This window comes from Galeopterus variegatus, unplaced genomic scaffold, assembly GCF_000696425.1.
Source record: "Galeopterus variegatus unplaced genomic scaffold, G_variegatus-3.0.2 Scaffold1800, whole genome shotgun sequence".
NCBI classification, from domain to species: Eukaryota; Metazoa; Chordata; class Mammalia; order Dermoptera; family Cynocephalidae; genus Galeopterus; species Galeopterus variegatus.
Window position 1 is genome coordinate 146,860 of NW_007727911.1, and position 24,811 is coordinate 171,670.

General features: G+C 37.7%; 1 protein-coding gene across 1 annotated transcript in view; it reads left to right on the forward strand.

Moving 5' to 3' along the window:
• Window positions 1-24,811, forward strand: part of LMNB1 (lamin B1) — a 55,662-nt gene that overhangs the window by 13,498 nt on the left and 17,353 nt on the right. The window contains exons 2-6 of the mRNA XM_008579047.1: window positions 12,057-12,213; window positions 12,839-12,964; window positions 16,041-16,211; window positions 17,688-17,813; window positions 24,345-24,565. Coding sequence (XP_008577269.1) covers window positions 12,057-12,213; window positions 12,839-12,964; window positions 16,041-16,211; window positions 17,688-17,813; window positions 24,345-24,565 — 801 coding nt within the window. The remainder of the gene's footprint in view (window positions 1-12,056; window positions 12,214-12,838; window positions 12,965-16,040; window positions 16,212-17,687; window positions 17,814-24,344; window positions 24,566-24,811) is intronic.

Below are 24,811 nucleotides of genomic sequence, written 5' to 3' on the forward strand. Positions count from 1 at the left end.
ACAAAGTTGGAGGACTCACATTTCCTGATTCCAAAACTTACTACAAAGCTATAGTAATGTGGTACTGACATAGAGACAGAAAATCTTCAGGCTTTAATGATCTTGCTTGTCAGCAGAAAAATTGCCACAAGGGCCAGGAAGGTGGCCCCATGACACATCCTTCCTCCATATCGCTTATGGATGTGCATTTGGTTAGAGGACCTAATTTGCATCCAGGATCCTAGCTGCAAGAGAGTCTGGGAAATGTAATCTTTAGCTTTCCAGTGTATGAATACACAATTAGGAAGGTGGAATGGACATTGGGTCAGTCAGTCCACAGTCTGAGAGTTTTTGTCAGGTGTTTGGTGACTGTCAGCTTATATAATTAAGGTTCTATAAAAATCTGTTGGGAAGTCCTATGCATGAGTAGAGCTTCTTGACTGAGCTTTGTTGTAGATAAAATGGATGGGTTATTTCACTGGGAATTCCCAATGTCAGTGTCTTCAGGTCTTCTCTTCTGGGCTTTCACCCTTGTCCCAGAGAGGATAGGTCTGGCTGCCAGTGTTCTGTAAACTGAGGAAGGTTGAGAAGCCTGGGGGTATCAGTGTTCCATCTGTAAAAGTGCACTGAATTCTTCTGCATTTTTAGTATGGTACTGCTGCCTTTAGTTGTGCTAGATGACTGCCAGGTCTAAGATTTTGCTTTATTCTTCCCAGAGAGTAAACCTTTTGTCTTCTGCCATGGATGAGGGACCATTGGCCCAGAAGCATGGAATGGGATAGAGGCCTGCTTTGCTTCTTAAATGGATTTTTAACCAGTCCTTTTACTTCCAGGGTACCAGCATATTTCTTGATGCCAGTGGTGATTACAGTATAAATTAGGTTGTGTTTCAGGTATGTCTGTGTCTGGCTTAGGGTTCAGCTTTCTTGGTTTGGCTAAGTTACTTTTCACTCATCTGTCTGCTTTCCAGCTTCCAAGATTTTGTCACATTCTCTTCAGTCTGTTTTATTGTGAATTTGTGCCTTTACTGTTTTAATTGGGTTTCTGGAAGGGGAACTAGTGGAGTCATGTGTTTAATGTTCCATTTTTACCCAGAAGTCACATCGCATATTCTTGAAGCACTGCATACTTTTTTTCTCTTTCCTAGAACTTGTCAAGAAAGTTTCTGACAAGTTTGATTTGTTGATTAGACAATATTGTATGATTGATTGATCCCCTTAAGTGAGTAGAATCTCTTTGTGTACAGGGCTAGTGTCTGATTTTGCCTCTTATTATATCCGCACAGTTCTTAGCAGGTAGGCTCCCCCAAGATAATTATTGACTTAGTGATTACCATTTTTATAGGATACTATTTTCCCATAAGTTACACATTACTCACAGAAGAGCAATGGAATAACAATGATACTAGTATTCGTATCGCTGGATAAAATGTAGGTTTGGAAAGTGATTATTCTGGTGTGAGAAAATGGCTATTGGTGTTAGTTATAGTCATAAAAATTGGCCTCTTTCTGACCACACTATATAAAATTATCCCTCCCTTCCCCTTCTACACTCCTTATTCTGCTTTACTTCTCTTCAAAAATGTTCTTCTCCCCACTAGAAGGTACCTTCCATAAGGGCAGGGACTTGGTATATTTTAGTCACCTGCTGGTTTTCGAGCACTCACATCACTGCCTGGCACATACTAGAGGGGTGACAAAGTGGTGAGTTTTTGTTTTTTGGGTTTTTTTTTTAAGGAATAAGTCATTTTTATTAGACCTTACTCTGTAAGCATCCCTCTTCACTCCTGTGCCTGTTGCCACAATAAATTATCCTTTGAAGCTTTTGAGTTCGTACAAAAGCATCTTAGTTTTTTGGCATACACCAGAGGGGACCCTTGTTAATTGAAATTGTGATCACAAGACTTTCTGGAGTTGTATATTAAATTACATTTACTTTAATTTCAGGGAAGTTTATTTTCCTGAGGAGAAATATTGTAGATCATATCTCTTCCCTTTGGAAGAGAAGATAACTTGAGGACAGTATTGGAACTGATGAATAAATGTTAGAGCAAATGCATATTTAATATGCAGTTTGAGCCTATTATGCAAAAAGATTATTTAGTTTTAGGACAGAAGGTTTTTGTGGGGGCATATTAATAACTTTTACATTAAATTAGTTAACTAATTAATTAATTTTTGTGGCTGGCCAGTATGGAGGTCTGAACCCTTGACCTCATAACACTGTGCTCTAACCAACTGAGCTAACCGGCCAGCCTTCTACTTTAAATTTTAAATGAAGTTTATTTTTCCTCTAAAAGTCTGGACCATGGTTAAATAATAAAAGGCATGTTGATTCTGAGCTCTGGGTATGAAGAGATCCCCAGAAACGGATTTATTTGCTAGTCACTTGAATAACTGCACTAGTGTTGTGGTGTTCAGCTGCCACCAGACAGCTGTTCAGAAGAACCTTATGGTATATTATAACATGAACAGCTCAAACAGCTGGGTCCGATTGGCCTGGCTCTCTATGTACAGTGGGTCTGTTTTAAGGGATTTAAAAAATCCTTGTTTTGTGGATATGATTAGAAATAACCATTTTGTATAGGATGATTTCTGTTATCTGCTTGCAGCTGAAAAACTAAATAGCTATTCCCTTTCATCCCCTGTAATTTATTTGTTTTAAATAACAATGGTCCTGAAGTGAAATGTTAGTGATGAGCGCTGACTTAAGAAAGGTGGCTGGACACAGACCAAAAAAGAGCATTGTGGAGTTCTTTGTTTTCCTTTCACCTGCCTTGGTAGTCTCATTTCCATATAGGAGATTACAGTAGATGTGTTAGAAAATCCTTAATCTGTGTGATTGTTGACTGTCTACTTTTTCATATAAGATGAGCCCAACAATCTATAATACCTTTTCAAAAATGCTAGGAAGTGATCTAAGCAACCAGAGATGGCATAGTGTTTTGCTATAGAATACTATGGGTGGAATTTAAAGCTACATGACTTGAGAGTGGTCTGTCTTCTGTTTCCTTAAGCTGTTGTTTTGCCTGATGAATAATTATACCTTAGATGAATTTTTCTATAAGAACACATATATCCAGCAGATTTTATTTATTTAGCAAGCATTTATTGAATACAAATTCTTGCCCTTGCCCATTCTTATATAGTTGTAGTATAATAAAAATCTTCGGCAAATTTCATGGAAGTAATGACATTTAATATCCAGAAACTAACTTTTTGTGCCTTTTTCTAGAATATAATTATTCTACCAACTAAGAGGCGGTCTATAATTTAGGTCTTTAATTGCTTAATATAACCCTTTGGGGGTGGTGGTGGAAATGAATATAAATTAAGGGTGTATTACAAAATGCAAGTCAGTGATTTAAGAAAACAAGGCCATGAGCCCTGGGTGGAGCTGGCTCCAGGACGCCAATGCAGGCTGGGCGTCAAAAGCCAGGCTCAGGAGTGTGCTGACAGGCACTGATTCACAGCCTCCAGCAGGCAGGTGTTCTCCAGGGCAGCTGCCATGCGCTCCTTATCCGCAAGCTTGTTAACCGCATGCTCCGAGGCATGGGTTCCTGGCGTAATGTGTATGTCCCTCTGAACCCGGACTTGCTCTGCTACGTTTAATTCCTCTAGCATCAGTGGGTGCTGTGGGTCCGAAGATCTCGTGTGCATCGGTGCTGTCGGCAACCTCCTCCTTCTTCTCGGCCTCCTCGCCCGTGGTCACGGGACGCTCCCCAATGTGCTCATAGATGAGGGGCTTAGCATTCTCCAGGAGGCCGCCCCCAACCCCGCCGCCACCCACCATCTCCGAGTCCAGGCCCCATATAACTGTTTGCATATATGTTGTTGTGTATGAAAATCAAAGAACAAGGACAAAAGTACTTGGGAAAATAATGGAAATTATGACATTTGTAAATGATGGAAACCAAACCCAAGTATATATACAGACCCTGTTCTGAAAGTGAACACAAATCCTTTGCTCACAGATACATTGTGGGCAATTTAGAGAAGCTGAATTCTGGGTTTCTTTTGTGGTTGTGCTACTGGTCAATCTAGAAGTTTCACTCAGCTGAGCATTTGTGTCAGTTGTGACACAAACTGACCAAGAAAATGTTCATAGAAAGGCAATAATTTACTAGTACCTAACTAATTAAAACTATTCTGTAATGAGCTTCAGGTCATGTTCTAAGAATTTGTCCTTGTAAGCTTACTTACTGATTTCTGTTTCACACTGATTCTTTGTTCCCTGTTTAAGTTGGCAATCTTATTTTTCAAGTGTTTACAGTTATAATAAGCTAGTTCATTTTAAGGTAATTGTTCATTTCAAGTATACTTACTGGGTCGTGAATGATTTTCTGCATGTTATGTATGTGGTATGACTTAGGAAAAATGTGCACTACGTTTATTACCTACTAATTATGTATTTCTCTGGTAGCTCCATTGAGCGTTCATTTCCCAATGATTTTGTAATTGGGTGCATTTTCTAATCTCCAGTTTCTTAGTGGTAGGAATAGCCTGGAGTGGAGGTACACCTAGACAGATGAAGAACACCCAGGGAGTGGGAGACTGAGTTATCCAAACAGAAAGAGTAGTGGAGAGGGAGGCCAAGCAAAAGTTCAAGCAGACACTGAGTTCCAGAGCCAAGTAGTTCAGTGCAGAAGCTAGGGTAGAGCTAGGGTTGAAATATCCTAAGACAAGTCAAGGATCAAACTGGTGGAAGGTTGAAATACCAACATGCTCAAATCAGTGGAGTGTGTGGTATTGCTGGTGGTAGGAGGTGGTCAGGAGTAATTGAGAAAGTGATGAGTAACCGATTACATTTAGGGTAGTCCTGCAGGCCTCAGGAGAAGGTAGGATGTGTCCCAGACAGTGAATGGTACTAGGTTCTACTGGGAAGGTACAACCTTAGTGTATCACTAACCATAGTATGCTACTCTTGAATTACTTCTGTCAAATGTTAACAGGAATATAAATGTATCCTTTCTAAAAGACTGGTTATTTTTTTAATGATCAGATATTTGATTAGACCTAGTTGCATGATATGACTGGTAAAATTCAAGCTTACTTGAAATGAAAACTATGTTTATTAAGGGAGGAAATTCTTGAGTAGTATAGAGTGCCAACTACATTTGTAAAACTACTTTTTTTTCCTGGCTACAGTTGGAGTTTTGGTTCTTTTTTAAAACATCTAAAGTAAATGGGTATGTTTTACAACTTATTTTCAGGAGTATGCATATTTCTAGCATTAGATTCAGATGTTGAAATTAAATGAAAACACAGGCAGGAATGTCTCCTTATCTGGAGGTAGAAATAGTTTAGTCAGGGAGGTCAACAACACTGAACAAATCCAGTCAGGAAATGTTGTCAAAGAATAATGTATATTAACACCTTAAGTGATAGCTTCTAGTAACTTTGGATTCCTATCTAAATTGCTCTCTGTTCCAGGGCATTATCAGGGGTCACTCTGTGCATAGGTAACAACTGCAGCAAATTTGTATGTGTATATTTAAGGATGTCAATTCTGCAGATTTCTGCACTTTGCCCATGTGCTGATAAGTACACGTGGACTTCCCACTTTATAAATGAATGAAAAATAATAATACCGTTAGAAAACTATGGCAAGATGATGCTAAAGATGTTAAGTCACTACATGGCCCCTTATGTTTCCTTGGTATTGGCAGTTCATGTGGCATGTAAAACTTATTGATTCATGGGTATTATCTGACAGAGACTTGGGTTTAGTCTTAAGAATTTTTTCATGATTCATCTAGCCTAGGAAATTGACAGGCAGATAGGGAGAACTTCTAGGATGTGAATTTTAGAGATTATAGAAGTGTCACATTAATTTTTTTCTTCTCAGAAAAGATATGATATTTTACATAGGATGAGAAAAGCAGAGTGGGGTTTTTGGTGTGTGTGCGTTGGGGGGAGGTTTCTTTTAACACTTACCAAAATAGTCATTATCTACAGGTTTTCTGTGTGGAAGATACAGGAATAATGATAGGTCATGGGCTTTGCCCTCAAAGAGTTCTCAGGTACTTGAAGTATAGCTAAGCACATTTACAAGTATAGGGATTTGTATGATTAGCGTAATGTATGTGCAAGGGGCAGAGGTAGGAGTCAGCTCTCCTCTGTTTATTAGCTGCTTTACGAAACATTGAGTTTTTCACTGTTAAGATTGTGGGCTAAAGGAGGAAGTAGTGGAATGTGTGAGTAACAGAACATTTTGTTTGTGGAGCTGAAGGGCTTAGGATGTAAGGACAGCCGCAAGAACTTTCTTTCCTAAGCTCCCATTGCAGGGACCCCCCCACAAGTCTCTTTTCATTTTTTTACTTCAGCATCTGCACGATAAGCTTTTATGCCACCCAGACAGCTATACATGTAAGGCTAGTGACCGACGCTACACAATAGGAAAGTACTGAGTCTCCAGAAAAAGGAAGAAAAACTCTGAAAAATGCACTCAGCTAGGGACCCTGTCTTACTGTCTTTCTATCCTTGACAGTATGTGGTAGATACTCAGTAATGTTTGCTAGGTAAATAAATAGGTCTCAAAACTTAGGACTTAGACTGAGCCTCTCCCCTTCTGTCTCCAGACTCTTCCGTGTACCTGTTTGTAAGTATTTATGTAAATGTTACATTTGTTTGAGTTAAAAAACCCAAAAGTATATTCACGACCTCCTATGAAAAGGGATTTTAAATTACTTGGCACTAAAGACTGGCTGATACTTGAGTCGTCCTCCTCAGTGCCTAGTACAATGCTTGCTGTCCTCCCGCATGTGATGGCTGTGGTGGCTTGTATGGGCACTGTAGGGCAGATCTAGATTGACTATTTGGGTCTTGGAATAAGCTTGGTCTTCTGTAAGCAGAGGCTCACTACTTTACTCATCTTCTGAGGGATTGTTTTACTAAAGTAAAATTTTAGGTACTGCTCTAAACTTTGTATTTAGCTTACCTGCTGTGGTTTGCTTCTTTTCTCTCATTTTTTTTTTAAAGATGACCGGTAAGGGGATCTTAACCCCTGACTAGGAGTTGTAAGCACCACACTCTCCCAAGTGAGCCATGGGCCAGCCCTCTCATTTTTTTTTTTTTAAACACAAAAACTTTATTGAGCAGCCACCCTATATCAGGCATTGCCAGGCACTGAGGATATGAAGGTAAACTCATTTTGCTCTTAGTCCAATGTAGGAGGCACACATACAATCTTAAATCTTAAAAAAAAAAAAGATATCCTTATGCACTGTAGGGTAACAATACACAAAGTGCTATGTAACTCAGGTAAATGACTTTTTCTGCTAGGAGAGGTAAATCAGGAAAACTACAGAGGAGGGATGACATTTGGTCTTAGTTTTGAATGATAGAGTTAGTTAGGAGTTAAATGAAGTTAGGAATTAGAGTAGATGTCATAGAGTAGGGGAGAGTGAAGTCCGAAGGCTCAGAAGATCTTCAGGACTTAGATCCTGAAGGGCTTTCATGGCCTTGCCATGCTAAGGAGCTAAGATATTTCTTGATGGTCAGAAGTTTCAAACTGTTTTGCAAATAACTAGGACTACTGGGATGGGGACTGATAGGGCACTGGACCCCACACTTTCTCTTCAATCACAGAAGCTCCACACATATACATAAAAGGAAACATGCTTTTTAAAAGTACTGTCATAGGTCATGTGAAGCTATTGAAGAATTCTGTTAGAAGATTTGTACGTGGTCTTTCATTAGGTTATCTGCTTATTTTGGTTCCAGTTCTCACCTGATTTAGTTGATTTCCACAGTTCAGATTTTGATCGAGAGAGGAAATCTGATTGGTTGCTGGTCAGACAAGTGATTGGCTTCCATAGAGTCAGATGATCCCCTCTAGTCTAATTGGATGTAAGCAGAGGCTGTTTTAGGAGTTATGGTTGGAGATAGTTCATCAAGACAAAGATAGAGATTGGGCTGATCCTCAGGTGTTTAGTGGGAACCATTCCTACTCCTATGGCTTGGATGTATCTCCCAAAGTTCATGTGCTCGAAATTTAATCCTCAGTGCAGCTGCTGAGAGGTGGGACCTTTAAGAGGTGATTAGGTCCTGAGGGCTCTGTCCTCAGGAATGTATTAATATTATTGTCCTGAGTGTGGGCTTGTTATAAAATCGAGTTTGGCCCCCTCTTCTCTTTTGCCGTCTCTCACTCACACTCTTACCCTTCTGCCATGGGATGATGTTTCAAGAAGGCCCTCACCAGATGCCAGCCTCTCGATCTTGGACTTCCCAGCCTCTCAAACTGCGAGAAATAAATATCTTTTCTTTATAAATTACTCAATCTTGGATATTCTGTTACAGCAATACAAAATGGACTAAGACACTTACTCTTTTTTATGTATCCTTTCAGAAATATTCTCTGCATATATATAGGTGTATGTGTATGTATGTATTGATATGCAATATTTTTTCCAGAAGGAAAACTAAGAAATTATTGCTATTAATTTCTCTTGGAGAAAGTCTTTAATTTTTCAATTTTTTGAATTATTAGAACTTTTTGTGTACATAGGTTTTAAAATCTGTCAATAGGGGATCTCTGGGAAGTGAGATTGTGGGCCTTTTTATGTGTAATTATGTGCCACATAATGATGTTTTGTGTATACGATGAAGGTAGAGATTATAATAGCTATACAGTATAGCCTAGGCATGTAGTAGGTGACACCTTCTAGGTTTGTGTAAGTATACTCTGTGATGTTCACACAATGAAGTCACCTAATGACTAGTTTCTCAGGACATATGCCTGTTGATGCATGACTGTACTTCTCTGTGTAGAGGGAAAAAAAGCCAAGTAAATGTTTAAAAGTAAGTAAATAAGAGTTATTACTGCTTTTTTCTTGAACCTGGACACGTAAGGTTAGCTATTCTTTGCAACTTTAAGCACATTTCCAGCTTCTGATTTCTATCTGCCTGATTTGCTCGGTAACGTGAAAGTTACAGCTTTAAGAAAGAATTTATAATGGAGCAATTTATATTTTTATAGGATAATAATGTTTTAAGTGACTAAGAACTTGACATCAAAAAGATAGTACAAGCATTTATCATGATTGAACTTCAGCTCCTATAAAATTTCAACTGGTACTATTCGTGGCTAAGGTACCACAGGTAAACAGTATATCCTACTCATCCCCTTTAGTCCACCATTCCTTATGTTATGTCATCTTGATTTTTGTGGAAGAAATCACCATATTCTAGTCATCAAGGTGCATTGCCTTAGATTAATTTTTGGCTTCTCATATTTTTTTACACTGCACAAGATGTTGCATGTTATCTTTTTTTTTTTTTTTTTTTTTTTTTTTTTTTTTTTTTTTTTTTTTTTTTTTTTTTTTTTTTTTTTTTTTTTTTTTTTTTTTTTTTTTTTTTTTTTTTTTTTTTTTTTTTTTTTTTTTTTTTTTTTTTTTTTTTTTTTTTGGCAGCTGGCTGGTATAGGGATCTGAACGTGTTATTGCACAGGATCTTTCACTGGGTGGTGTAACATTCTGAGTTTTGTGCTATGTTCATGTATTACGCATTAAATCAAGGAAATCAGATAAACACACAAGGCTGATACTACATAAACTTTGCCAATTTTATGGGCTACTGCATACAGTAACCTGTAAAATTGGCATGATGTTTTATGTAGTACCATACTTGGTGGATCATTTTCATCCCTGGGAGAGCTCACTCTCCCACCATGAGGTACCACATTGATAAGCACCACATTATGATCTGAGATTATTATTATTATTTTGGCAGCCAGCCAGCACGGGGTAAACTGAGATTTAAAAATTAGTGGTGCTGCAAGGGCTGGCTGGTTAGCTCAGTTGGTTAGAGCATGGTATTATAACATCAAGGCTAAGGGTTTGGATCCCTGTACCGGCCAGCCACAAAAAAATAATAATAATAAATAAATTAGTGGTGCAATAGAATTTTTTGTAATTGTTAAGTAATCAACTTTGAGTCAGTAGCTTTTGTAAGTATTGTGTAATACTAATACTTTATAAAATATGGCTTTATTTTACATTGTGTATAGTATAATATATATCCTAACCCAACTCTGGTCATTTTACAGTGGGATAAAATAGAGGCTCCTTAACAAACATCAGTTCTGTTCCTGTGGAGACCCAGCACTTATATGAACTAGGCATTTTGGCTGTAAATTATAACCATATGGGATTTTTTTTTTAGCAGTTGATCTACCCCCTCCCCCTACCCCCTACTAGTCTTCAGTTAAAGCCTGTCATCCTGTGTTTTTTTAAAAATATAGGATTTAAGAAAAAAAATACTGGAATAAGACTTTTGAGATTTTAGGTATATAGTTGTTTTATGATACCAAAATGAGTAAGAAGTGAATACTGCTAAATCTTCTAAGTTATATTTGCTTATCATAAGAACAGTTTATTTCTTCATTTTATTTTAATATTACAAGATTATTTTAATATTTCTGTTAACTAAAGATTCTTTTAGCACATCCTCAAACATCAGTAATAGAAATACTCTTCTACAATAGTAGTTTTAATGTAAGGACAGGTATTGAGAATTTTGATATTGTTAAGGCTTTTCCTGTGTACTGGTAACAGAATTACTTGAATGATAAAAATACTGTCTTTTAGAATATAATTATTGGACAAAATATATTCAAAAAAACTTAGTTAGTTAGTTAGTTAGTTAGTGACTGGCCGATAATGGGGATCCAAACCCTTGACCTTGGTGTTATAACACCACACTCTCACCAACTGACCTACCTGGCCAACAGAACCTTTGTTTTATAATGTAGAACTTCATTTAATAAAAAGTGATATTTAGAGAAAAAGAAACCTCAATTTGGACCTCATCTTTTGGTAGTTAATAGTATAAACTGAAGTAATTAATTTTTCTGCAAAGTATTAGGGAGGCCCTTATTTGTAGTTAGGGAAATCTAAAATCGCCTTTTATATAAGAAGTGGAAGGTGCTTGCAAGCTTGGAGTCAATTAGTTCTTATTAATATCAAGGGAGTTTTTATATGATATATCATTAAGTTATAAAATTGCTTTTTAAATTAACTTTTCATTCTCATTCATTTAATCTTGTTTTATTTTTTATTTCAAAATTTAATTGTACATATTTGTGGGGTACAGTGTATTGTTTCAATACATGCGTATATTGTACAGTGATTCACTTAGGGTAGATAGCATTTCCATTCCCTGAACATTTATTTTTTCTTTATGGTGATTACAGTCAAGATCCTCTTTTCTAGCTATTTAGAAATATACAATATAATATTATTAGCTCTTGTCAGCCTAAAAGACCAAAACTTATTCTTCCTATCTCCCTGTAGGTTTGTACCCCTTAATCTACCACTCCCCACTGCTTTCCTCCCCACTTCCTGGCTGTTGGTAACCATAATTCTACCTTTTACTTCTGTGAGAACTGTTTTTTTGTTTTGGGGTTTTTTTTTTAAAGATCCATATATGAGTGAGATCACGTAGTTGTCTTTCTGTACCTGGCTTACTTCACTTAACATGATAGTCTCCAGTTCTATCCATGTTGCTGCAAATGATAGGATTTCATTTTCTTTTTTTATAGATTAATAATATTCCATTTTGTATATATACCACAGTTTTTTATCCATTCATCTGTTGATGGGAATTTAGGTTGATTCCATCTTTCAGCTATTGTGAATAGTGCTGCAATGAACATGGATATTTAACCTCATTTTATATCTTGACTTATGTCTCCTGTACATCTTGGTTTACAATATGCATTGTATTTAAAAAGCATAAATTTCTATTTCTTCAGAAACATCCTTTCTTAGTGTGCCTCTTTATAGAACAAGGAGGTCATGTGTTCTCTCTCAGAGACAATCCTGATTCTTGTACGTTGGTCCTTATGAACTTCTGTGATCCAGAGTTATTAGTAATAGTGTGACATTGAAAGAGAATGTTGTTATCTACCAAAAACTCTAGATCTAATGCTCCTGAATTGCTCCTCCAATTTTAGTAGGTTATGGCAACCTTTATTTAAACTGCTTCTTCTTTTGTTACTCCCTGAAGCCCGGAGGGAGAAGGCCTCAAGTCATGGCTATAAATTTGATGCCTTGTACTTTTTCAACTGTATTACAGTTATGCTAAGAAAGAATCTGATCTTAATGGAGCCCAGATCAAGCTTCGAGAATATGAAGCAGCACTGAATTCTAAAGATGCGGCTCTGGCTACTGCACTTGGTGACAAGAAAAGTTTAGAAGCAGATTTGGAGGATCTGAAGGACCAAATTGCCCAGGTAAGATAAACTCTGCTCTTGAGCCATATTTGGCAGGTGTTTAGGCTGAGGTTTGATTGATTGGTTATTATTTATTTTATGGTTTTTTTCTTTTTTTTTTTTTGAAATTTTATTTTATGGTGGCTTGCCTGAAGAGAAGTCTTGAGGTAGTTAACAGGCAAAGCATCATCACCTCATGCTGATTATGTCTTGATTATGCAGATCTTGCTGCTTTTCCTCTTCTCTGTTGTGCGTGAGCTCATCCTGTCTCCTGCTCTCAAAGCCTATTTCATTATTGCACCAAGATGTGAGGTAGGAAAAGAGGATGTCATAATGTTACTATACACACAGGAAGAATGAAAGTGGTTAGCTAAAATCATTGGTTTGATTTTTGGAATGTGAGTTATAGATCTCTGTTCTATTCTCTGTTGCCAGTTGTCAATTTGACAGGTGATTTGGTATGACTTCCTGTGGGTGGTACCAGCACATGGACACCCAGTTCTGTGATAAAGGTTAAAATGAGGTAATCATACATTGATAAATGTTTAGGAATTGTAATACTTGATTTGATTCATAGGTATCTTAAATTCATTGCTAAATGATTGCCATGTAGTTTTTATCACCATTTTTTTTTTCCTTGTAATAGTTGGAAGCCTCCTTGGCTGCTGCCAAAAAACAGTTAGCAGATGAAACTTTACTTAAAGTGGATTTGGAGAATCGTTGTCAGAGCCTTACTGAGGACTTGGAGTTTCGTAAAAATATGTATGAAGAGGTAACTATATATAATTTCACTTTTTTAAGGAATGGAAGTGTTCTAAAAAGCCTTTGCTATAACTATATATGCAAATATATTTTATTTATGGTTTCTTTTTGACAAAAATATCAGATAAAGAGATAAGATTTGGGGATGGAAGAAGTTTGTAGGTAAATTATTCAAGGTATTGCTTCTAAAAGACTGTATCTAAGAACTCAAGCTGTTAAGGTAAACAGATGTGATTTCACTTCTGACTTATAAGGCTTAGTCACAGCAATTACTGTCAACATGTTTAAGCATTTGTGTTATCTATTGTTGTCTAATAAATTACTCTAAAATTTAACAGCCTAAAACCACAGACCTTTATTATCTTACAGTTTCTGAAGGCCAGGAATCTGAGAGCTGCTTAACCAGGTGGTTCTGTTTCAAGGTGTCATGAGGTTGCAGTCGAACTTTCAACCTGGGCTGGAGGAACTGCTTCCAAGCTCATTCACCAGGCTGTTAGCAGCAGGTGTCAGTTCCTTGCCACAGTGTCTTCTCCATGGGGCTGCTCATGATATGGCTGTGAGAGAGAGAGACAGAGAAAGTACCCTCCACCAGGATGGAAGCCACATTACCTTGTAAAACCTAGTCACGAAAGTGGCATGTCATCACTTCTGCCTTCTTCTGTCAGTCACATAGATGAACGCTGATACATTGTGGGAGGGGATTATACTGGGGTGTGATACCAGGAAGCAGCGGTCATCGGGGGCCATCTTGAAGTCTGGCTACTCACATTTATAGGTATATTTGTAAATTTAAAAATATTATTTACAAGCCTAACCTCTGTGGTCAAGAGAACAGGGGCACAATGTTGCCAAACAGAGGAAGTAATAAAACTGAAGAAAGGGGAATACATATTTCCCCCAAATTGAAGAGTACGGAAATTAACCCAGGATGGAGAACATGCAGTTTTAAGTACTTGATGTCTTTAAAAATATAGTAATTTTAAAAACAATGATTGGAGGAAAAAAATAATTTAATAGGTAATGTGATCATTTTTATACATACATGTATTTTGTAAATACAACAGTATTTAAACAAAATAGGTATTGTTCGTGCAAAGTGCACTGAATAAGCAGTCAGACTTTTGACGACTCTTGGGTCAGTTTCATAATTAAAATGAAATACTGATACTGCTATTTTTTTCTCCAGGGAATGGTGAGGATCAAACAAAGTGAAATATTGTGTGTGAAAGCTCTTTGTAAACTGCAGTGAGTGCTATTGTATTAGTCCATTTTGTGTTGCTTATAACAAAATACCCGAAACTGGGTGATTTATAAAGAAAAATGACACCTATTGCTTACAGTTTCTGAAACTGAGAAGTCCAAAGTCCATCTCAGGGTGGTGACAGTGACCCCGGGGTCTCACATTGCAAGATGGTGGAAGCAAAGAGAGCTCAGAGAGAGCAAGACAGACTCTCCTCTTCTTTTAAAGTCCTTAGAAGCACACCCCTGACCACCATTTTTAATCCATTTACTATTTCATGGTCCTACAATCCTATCACCTCTTCAGGGTTCCACCTTTCAATTACTGTGATAGTATTTCCCACCCTCTTAACAGTCACAGTGGGAGCTAAGTTTCCAATACATAAAACTTGGGGGACACAATTCAAGCTTCAGGGAGTTTTGGGGGGACACAATTCAATCCACTACAGCTATCATATAATTTGTTAACAAGATTTGCTTTTAAAAAGCAGGCATTTTTATATGAAGGTGACTTACATTTTTGTTTTGTTAAAATCGTCCCTGATCTATCATTACTTATTTTTCATGTAGTGTGTGGACAGTGAGGAGTAGGGTATTTTTTTTCTTTGTAGAGTTGTATATAAAATAATAAAAAATGGCATCAGTAAAAAGTAATTTAATATTTTTAGAGTGTTTGGGTAGCATCTTTGAATTTTTTTGTTTTCGCCTTTTTGAGAATGGATTTTAAAATATTCCTCTTAATTCTTTTTTAAAAATTATTTTTACATTGAGGATGTAATTCTATTCAATTAATATACCTAACTTCCTTATTATGAACAGTTAAGGGGAAAGAGGAAGGAGAAAAACAGGAAGAAGAAGAAGGGAGGTAAACAAAGGGCAAACCATCAGTAGGTACTCAATCTTTGTTGAACTAAACCTCTCATTTGCATGTTTTCATGACTGAAATATCATTTGCTTCATGAAGTAGGTGTGAGCTCTGGGAAGCTGATAGCAGAACTGGAATTTGAACCCTGGTTATCCGATTTTTCTGATTCTGTGAAGTGTATTTTCCTCTGCAGTGGTTAAAGGAAAGATGAGGAAATGCACAGAAAAATGCATACACTAAGATGTACAAAGCTTTGGTGGGTTATACCCCCCTCTTGTGGCTCCTTTAATTATTGCCATCAAAGGTAGATCTGTTGTACTTGAATAACTATAAGCTTTATATTAGACAATTCTATTCTTTAACAGTGAATTGTCATATGTACTTGACTTAGTCGAGTAATATTGTTAATAAGAAAAAAAAAAAAACCAATTTAGAAAAACAGTTTGTGTTTATGTTGTTTACTGTCTGGCTACCCATGATTGCATGGTACTCTTTAGTAAATTATCCAGGCCATTCCTTGCCATCAGAGAAATAAACAGGTATGCTCCTGAAAGAAATGAATTCTTTTTTTTTTTTTTTTTTTGTCTTTTTCGTGACCGGTAAGGGGAACGCAACCCCTTGGTGTGGCGTCGCCCACACCGTGCTCAACCAGTGAGCGCACGCACCAGCCAGTCCTATATAGGATCCGAACCCGTGGCGGGAGCGTCGCTACGCTCCCAGCACTGCACTCATGAGTGCGCCACGGGCTCGGCCCAGAAATGAATTCTTGAGAGGCTACCATTTCTGTCATTAGTTCCACCTCAAAAATCTCACCTGAAAACTATGATGCAAAAAAAGTATCTATTCACATGCCTGTCTTAGAAGACAGAACCTCAGTGAGAAGTTTGCCAGTAAAACTTTGGATGGCCGTGATGTCACTCAGACTTGTACCTGTGCATCCATGGTAAACAACTTGGTTTTATGTGATTTCTTTTTTTCCCAGGAGATTAATGAGACCAGAAAGAAGCATGAAACGCGTTTGGTAGAGGTGGATTCTGGGCGTCAGATTGAGTACGAGTACAAGCTGGCTCAAGCCCTTCATGAGATGAGAGAGCAACATGATGCCCAAGTGAGGCTGTACAAGGAAGAGCTTGAGCAGACTTACCATGCCAAAGTGAGCACTGTCCTCAGAGGATTTGTTTGAACACTGAAAATCAGTACTTCACAGTTGTCAGGAAGAACATGCCTTGATATTTTGTTCTAGTTTTCTTAAATGATTCCCCTACTCTCCATGAATATAGAAAATGGGTTGTTTTTAAAAATGCATTCCCCCCTTTTATTTACATGGGAACAGTCTACAGTGTTTTGCAGCTTTCCTGTTTCCAAAAAATGCAGTTTTCTATAAATTAAATGTCACTAGAAAATATTGGAAGAAAGCAGGGTGGTTCTAAGCTTAATATCTTTTTGTCCCATTGATCATTCATATCATGGTAGCCATTTGTTGTCTGTCAATCTGTCTGAAATACTCTTCTTCCAATAACAAGTACTGATCATATTGTCCTACACATCTGTTTAGTAGTAAATAAATGCCAGACTGTGTCTAGTTCTGACTTCCATGTCGCCACTGTACGTAGATTGTGACCATCACGTGTTGGGCTTCTTTGTACACGTAACAAATGGAAAGTCTGATATTTCTTCCTCTGTTGCTATTATTCATTTAAAAAATATTATAGAAACCCTATTTGTTTTAGCCGACTATACAAAAGTCCATAAAATCAGAAACTAGTACAGGCTTTCCTTCTAAATGATTCTACTCCATGTGTTAAATGTTATTTGGTTAGAAGGAGTTATTAGGGACTTAGAAAATTAGGGTCATGGAGTTATTGAAAATAATATCCATTGTATGGCTTCAAACTGTTCATGTTGCTTTTTATCCATTTTATGAAGTAGTAATTGGCTTGTGAAAGTGAGATCTTATAAACAGTACCTTCAGTTGTCCAACACTTACTCAGTGCTAAGCATTGAGCTAGATAGTGAAGAAGCTAAAGTATAAGGATTGATCACAGACTGTGGCCTCAGAGGGAGCCAGGGAGGAGACATAAAGACATGTGCCTGAGGCACACACAGTAGAATGTTATGGACGTTTGAAAGAACAAGATATTGTTTTTACCTGAGAATTGGTTTTTGCTTTTGGAAGGGAGTGTTTCTGTCTGGTTTGAAATCATCTATAAATTCGTATTTTCTGCTTTTTGCTTTATATTCTATGTTGTGTTTGGTGGGTTAGGGAAATGGGATGTCTGTTTTCCCACAAACATCACCATAGTCAAGTTGCTACTGCCCAGTTTTCTTATTAGCAGTGTTATTTAGACATTAAAGGTTTAAAGGGTGAAATATTGAAGTAATAAACTTTGGGTAAAGACCCAGGTTTATTAGCATTGTTAAAACTCATATTTTAGGAAATGAGTCTAAAAGTCAAACATACTTCAGGTAATTTAAAGTGTCAACAAACTTGATGATGCTTTTCCTGTGTTTCATCAGCCCATTACCAGCAGGGCTTAGGTTTAACATGCTTTGAGAGGAATCATCTTCCTCATTTGTGAGTTCTAATTCACTAGGTAAGACTGACTGTGTGGTCTGCTTCCTCTTTTAGCTGGAGAATGCCAGACTGTCCTCTGAGATGAATACTTCTACTGTCAACAGTGCCAGGGAAGAATTGATGGAAAGTCGTGTGAGAATTGAGAGCCTTTCATCTCAGCTTTCTCACCTACAGAAAGAGGTAAGTAAGCATCTTTTCCTGAGAAGAATCCAACTTAAACATGATGGCCACCTCCACCACGGTAGCCTACCTGCTTTGCTCTGCTAATGTCACTCCTCTCTTGTCACAGATGATGGTATTATCCAACACTCTGGGCTTCACAGTGGTAGATTTTTCTGGTTTTTTTTTTTTCATTAACATATTCATTATTACAGATCATGCTTATTTTTTATGCCCCTTAGCCAATCATTCTCCCTCTTTCTCCCCCTTCTAGTAACCACAGATTGTTCTCTCCTTCTGATAGATTAACTGTTTTTCTGTTGATTTGTTGCCTTATGATCTGTCCAGTACTGAGAGGGGTGTGTTCAGGTCCCTCATTATTATGATTATAGCAGATGCTTCTTCTATTACTGTGTAGTGTGCTTTGTGGAAAGAGAGGACCTCTTCTTTTTCTTTTTTAGTCTCTGCTGGTGACTCTCCTTGTGAATGTCTGGCGTACCATCTGCATAGTGGCTGTGACTACTGCTATAGTGACTAGCTGCTTTTGCAACAGCCATGGCAATTGCGGTGGCTTATGGTGGGCAGCCTGCATGGAAATGGTGTTTTTGGTGTGCTCTTTACCTGGCTGGGTTTGGCTTCCTCTGGCTCCATGCCTCAGGACCCTGGCAGGGCCCCCTAGATTTTCTCATTTTGCATTGTATAAACATCCTCTGAGCAGATAAATCAGTAGGTGATTAGTAGATGAAATAGAGCTCAGAGACTTGCCCTTGTGAAGCAGCCTGCTGGTTTATTCACTGGACTTACCCTTGGATCCTGGTTTTCTGACTCATCTAACAGCCTCATCTCTACATGGTGCTGTTCCCAACATGTTCCTTTTTCATGACATTTGGAAACTAAATGAAGAAAAACGTGCAAAAATTCTTTGTGGATGGTGAATGCTTTGTATTTCTAGATAGATTCTCTTAGTGCTTAAACTGCTTAATAATTAGGATATCATGAAGTAACATTAATTTTCATATTTGTTTAGAATTTAGTGACTAATTCATTTATTGGTACACCTAAGTGACAAATGCTTGTGTTGCTGGGTGTGTTGATGTGCCAGTACATGATGGTATGTTCCAGATGCAGATTAAACAGTCATGGACGCTGCTTCAGATCAGTTTTAGTCTAGGGTGATATGGATACGGATACACAAAATACATATGCACCCATGTAAGTATTCAGAATGATGTGATAATTTACTGCTCACATTAATTACTTGGGAAGTAACTTCAGCTTCTATTTTCCTTAAGGGAGGAGATCTTGTTTTGAATTTTCCACATAAGAATAAACTTTATGGGCCGAGCCCGTGGTGCACTCGGGAGAGTGCGGCGCTGGGAGCGCGGCAGTGCTCCCGCTGCAGGTTCGGATCCTGTATAGGAATGGCCGGTGCGCTCACAGCGCTCACTGGCTGAGCGCGGTGCGGCCGGTCTCAAAAAAAAAAAAAAGAATAAACTTTATTTTTGCTTACTTTTCATTAGGCTTTTCTCTCTTCCTTTTTCTTTTTATCATTTTATTTTTAGTATAATAATTTTCTAATTATAAAACAGAAGACATTGCAGGAATTTAGGAAACAAAGCAAAAAATGAGTCACATGAAATAGGGTGACGTAAAAAAATTAGTTAACATAGAAGCTTTTACATTGCCATCATGTGTGCTTTATTACTTGCAACATAAATTTTAAAATTATTTTAAACCTATTTTGTCCTGATAGTATTTCCAAGTTTTCATGTAACAGTAGAGCTGGAAGGACCTATGAGTTCACTCAGTCCAGCCACAGACCAAGGTGAGTTTAATGGCTTGCACAGAGGCTGCAGGCTGATAAATGGGTTTCTCTCCTGGTTCCCAGTTTTCCTCTTCATACCTCACTCTTTGAAGATTTTCCTTTAGGAATTCAACAGATGATCTGTTTTCCATTATACTATCTGTCTTAGTCTTTTTGGGCTACTATAACAGTATCTTAGACTGGGTGGCTTGTAAACAACAGAAATTTATTTCTCATGGTTCTGGAAGCTGGGAAGTCCAAAATTAAGGGGCTGCCAGATATGCTTTTTGGGGAGGGCCTGTTTCGTGATTCATAGATGATGCCTTTTTGTTGCATCCTTACGTGGTTGAAGGGCAGCTGAGCTCCTTTGGGCCTATTTGTAAGTGGGCTAATCCCAATCATGAGGACTCTGCCTTCATGATCTAATCACTGCCCAAAAGGCCCTACCTCGTAATACCATCGCCTTGGGGGTTAGGATTTCAACATGTGAATTATGGGAGGACACAAACATTCAGACCATAGCACTATCTTAACAGGTACATTTCCAAAAATAGACCTGTCTATTCTTATACTGAGTTCACATACATTATTTTTCTCCATTTATTAAATCATCATCTCTCCCTCAATTTTACTTTTATCTACTTCTTTTTAAAATTTTGGCTGCTGCATAATCTGCTTGATTATATTTGATACAGATGTTCTTCTCTTGAGATTGATTTTCATTTTGCAGATGAGGAGACTGAGACTTTGTATTTAAATAGCAGTAGGCTCTGAAACTTGGTAGCCATGTGTTCTGACACAGCTTCAGGGTTGTTTCCTTGTTAGCTTGTTAGTTATATTCCCATTCTTGGAATTTTTTTTGTTAACCTCAGGTTAGTGGCTTTTAAACGATGTTAGGTATGGTTCTGGGGGTTTCCAGGAGCTAACTCCGTATTAAATAATAGAGAAGTTCCCTTTTCATCCAAAATAGTTTTTAACCTTCTCTGTGTGGGAGGGAATCCTTTCCTTTATTCATTGGCAACAGATTTTATGATAAAGAATTGATAAAGTTTATTCATGGAGAAATCATCAAGAAAAGTGTTATCTCTTTTAATATTTTCATATTGTATATCTTAATAGTATTTGTTGTTGAGTCATGTCTGTTTCATCATGCTGCCTGTTGGGCCATAAGAATTTCCTTTTGGTTATATGACTCATGTTAGTGAAGTACTTAAATTTTACTTAAAATTGGCATAACCTTTAAAATACAGATTTTAGAAGATATTTTAAAATAATATATAGGTGGTAGCAGTATTATGTTTTGGAATTATGAATTTTATACATTGTTTATAGTATTTCTAGATTTTTGACTTCAGCCAAATTAATTGCTTGGTCAAAGTCTGCTTGCCTTACAGAAAGAATAGTATAGTGTAGAGAGGTACATCAAAAGTACCTCTAATTTTTGTTTCTCTAACACCCAGACTTATCCTGAAGATAGACCATAATAAACCAGTACAATTGTGTTACACACTATAAAAAATTAAATAAACCAAGACCATTAGAAGTTAGTCATAAAATTTTAGAGTTAGAGGCAGGATCTTAGAGATAATCTAGTTTGATCTCTTTGTTTTCCAAATGTGGAAACTGGTTTAGTGGGATTAGTTAAAGCTTGTCAGGAGTCATAAGTAGTTAATGGCAGAATCAAAAAGAAGAATCTAGGTCTAATTTCTCACATTACATCCCTTAAATTTCACTACATCCCTTAAATTTCACTACATCCCTTAAATCTCACACTACATCCCTTAAATTTTAAAATTGTGTCTCTTATCCACTCGCCTTTAGATTCATCCTTGTTGCCCATTGTGTCCTCTTCCTCCAACATGTGACATAAAGTGAGATCGAAGAGGAGGCTTTTTTTTTTTTCCTTTTTGTCTTTTTTACTGACCGGTAACAGGATCGCAACCCTCAGTGTTGCGCCCGTACCGGGGACCGGCAATGGGATCGCAACCCTCGGTGTTGCATCCGCACCGCGCTCAGCCAGTGAGTGGGAACCGGTCTCCACATGGGATCCGAACCCTCGGCGGGAGCGCTGCCGCGCTCCCAAGCAGCGCACTCTCCAGTGTGCCACCGGGCTGGCCCGAAGAGGAGGCATTTTGTACTTACATTTTTTTTTTCTTTTGGAGAAAAGAAAATATAAGAGGCAGTGTGTGGTGGGGAGTGTGGGGGGGGTGTAGAATGGTTTTTCAAGTATAGTTAAATGCAAGTTCTCTAAGGCACAGGGACTATGTTTATAATATCGATCTTAAGAGGAATGTCTGCATTCTAATATAGAATGTTAGATACTACTGTGGAATTTAATTAATTGATTGATTATTTTTTAAATAACCTTTTTTTGGCATAATTTTAGATTTATGGAAAAGTTGGAAAGATAGTACAGATAGTTCTCATTTATCTCTCACCTGGTTTCCTCTATTGTTAGGATTTTATGTTATCATGGGGTATTTGTCAAAACTAAGAAACTGACATTGGATATTACTATTTACTGTATATTTATTTTTAATAAGTAGTCTCCAGACTATTTGAATTTTGCTAGTTTTTCTATTACTCTCCTCTTTCTGTTCCAGTATACAGCATGCCTCCCTAGTCTTCCCTGGTCTGTGACAGTTTCTCAGGTGTTCCTTGTTTTTTATGACCTTGAGTTTGAGGACTGGCCAGGTATCATGTAGCCTCTGCCCCAATCTGGGTTTATCTGGTGCTTTACATGTGATGAGACTGAAGTTACGAGTTTTAAGTGCCTGTCTTATCATATCATGTAAGGGATTATATAACACGCACATAACATCACTGGTGATTTGTAGTTAAGGCACTGTTTGCCAGGTTTCTCCACTGTTAACAGAGTTAGCATTTTTTTCTTTTCCATACTCTGTTGTTGGGAAGCAAGTCACTAAGTTCAGCCCACCCTCAGGGATGAAGGGCAAGAATTAAGCTCTACATCCTGGAGGGGGATCTATGTTTATTAAACAGAATTCTTCTGAAAAGATTTGTCTTTTCTTTTCCTTCCTCCCTTTCAGTATGGACTCCTGGACATTTACTTTATACTTTGGGTTATAATCTAATACTACATTATTTATTTTATTGTACTGGCTCAGATTGCTCTACCTTTGGCCTTTGGGAGTTCTGTTAGGTGAGCTACTGTATCTCTTTGTTTTTTGAGCACTTTCTTACTTGCTTCAACTATAAGATGCCGCAGGCTCATCTTATATTTTCCCTGTCCCAGCCCTAGAATCATTCATTTCTCTGAGGAGCCCTGGTTCTTTTTATCGGAGAAGGGTATATATAGAAATGAAGATCTGGGCACTGAGTATGCTCATTGGTACTGGGGTGTCACTGCTTCTGGGCCAACAGAACTAGGAAATATATGTATGTATGCTAACCCATGTATACACACGTATCTATAATTGTTTTTCTGTCTAACCATATGCATTTGTATTGAACTAAACATGAGTTCATACAGATGTCTGACTCAAATCTAGTACTACTTGGTTCGTTTTGGGCTTCCGTTTCTTGCTTATCTTGACTTTTTTCTCTGAGACTGAGAAACCTGGTTTCTACCACCCATTTACTATTTCGTCAGCCCAGTATATGTCTAAAGCATTAGAAATTTTGAATGTGTACCCCTTTGAGAATTAAATTTATCTACAAGAGTGTAGTACTTATATAGTGTTTAGCTCCTTTTTATCTCTAGACTTCCAGATTTAATTTTGGCACAGTAGGTACTCTTTCTTTCCTGTTCTGATGCTCTGATTTGGAGGGCCTAAGCTATCCATTATCAGTCTTTTCAAGTTGATTACCCTTGTCATTTTCTGAGGCTACTGAGATTAATTCTGTCATGAAACACAGAAGAATAATTACCCAGTGAGCCATGAGGTTTCTAAGATGAAGTTCCCTGTGTAGGATGTGTGATTTTTCATTTTTTATACCAAATATAGAGTTTCTATATTTATAATAATATTTTACGACTCACCCTATATTGTATATCCTTTGGTGCTAATTGAGCATGAGATAGCACAGCAATCCTAAAAGAACACTTGTAGTGCCTTACACATACTAACCAGAATCCCTTTTCTTTGGTTTCTGAGTACTCTTCAGCAATTCTCCAAAACATATTTTAACCCACCCTTAGGTTTCTTTTGTCAATGAGTTTTCATATCTTTTTAATTCTTTACTTTAGTTAATTTATACTTTTGAAATAAAGGCCTTGTAGGGGAACCAGACTTAACTTTTACCAAGCCATAGCTTAAAAATTTATTTGGCCAAATACAGAAAAATTACATGTATATTTACAAACTTACATCAGGGGAATATTTTTTTTAATCTTCTGTTAGCCAGAACTTTTCTGAAATCTGTGTTTTGTATTTTAGGAATTTTAGTTTTTTAATTCCTTAAAATCAAAATCTCTTAAATTCTAGGGCCAGCCCATGGCTCACTTGGGAGAGTGTGGTGCTGATGGCACCAAGGCCACAGGTTCGGATCCCTATATAGGGATGGTTGGTTAGCTCACTTGGGAGAGCGTGACGCTGACAACACCAAGTCAAGGGTTAAGGTCCCCTTACCTGTCATCTTTAAAGAAAAAAAAATCTCTTAAATTCTAATGTGTTAGAGATTCCATAGAGTTGTTTGTTTTCCAGTCCAGAAATGTTTTAAAATAGTTTCTTTGTGCTAATGTTGTGATGCTTCTGGAAAGTAAACATGTTTCTTTGAATCTGAAGTCTAGAGCATGTTTGGAAAGGATTCAAGAGTTGGAGGACTTGCTTGCAAAAGAGAGAGACAACTCTCGTCGCATGCTGTCAGACAAAGAGAGAGAAATGGCGGAAATACGGGATCAGATGCAGCAACAGCTGAATGATTATGAACAACTTCTTGATGTAAAGTTAGCCCTGGACATGGAAATCAGTGCTTATAGGAAACTCTTAGAAGGTGAAGAAGAAAGGTAAGGGACATAAGGGTCACCCTATTTTACAGTTTACTTTTGCCCCCACTCTTTATTTTTTTAAAAAAAGAGATTTTTAAAAAAACAGTTAGGGGCCGGCCCGGTGGTGCACTGGATAAGTGCGCTGCTTGGGAAGCGCGGCGGCACTCCCGCCCGAGGGTTCGGATCCCACATACAGACCGGTTCCCGCTCACTGGCTGAGCGAGGCGTGGGAGCAACACCGAGGGTTGCGATCCCGTTGCCGGA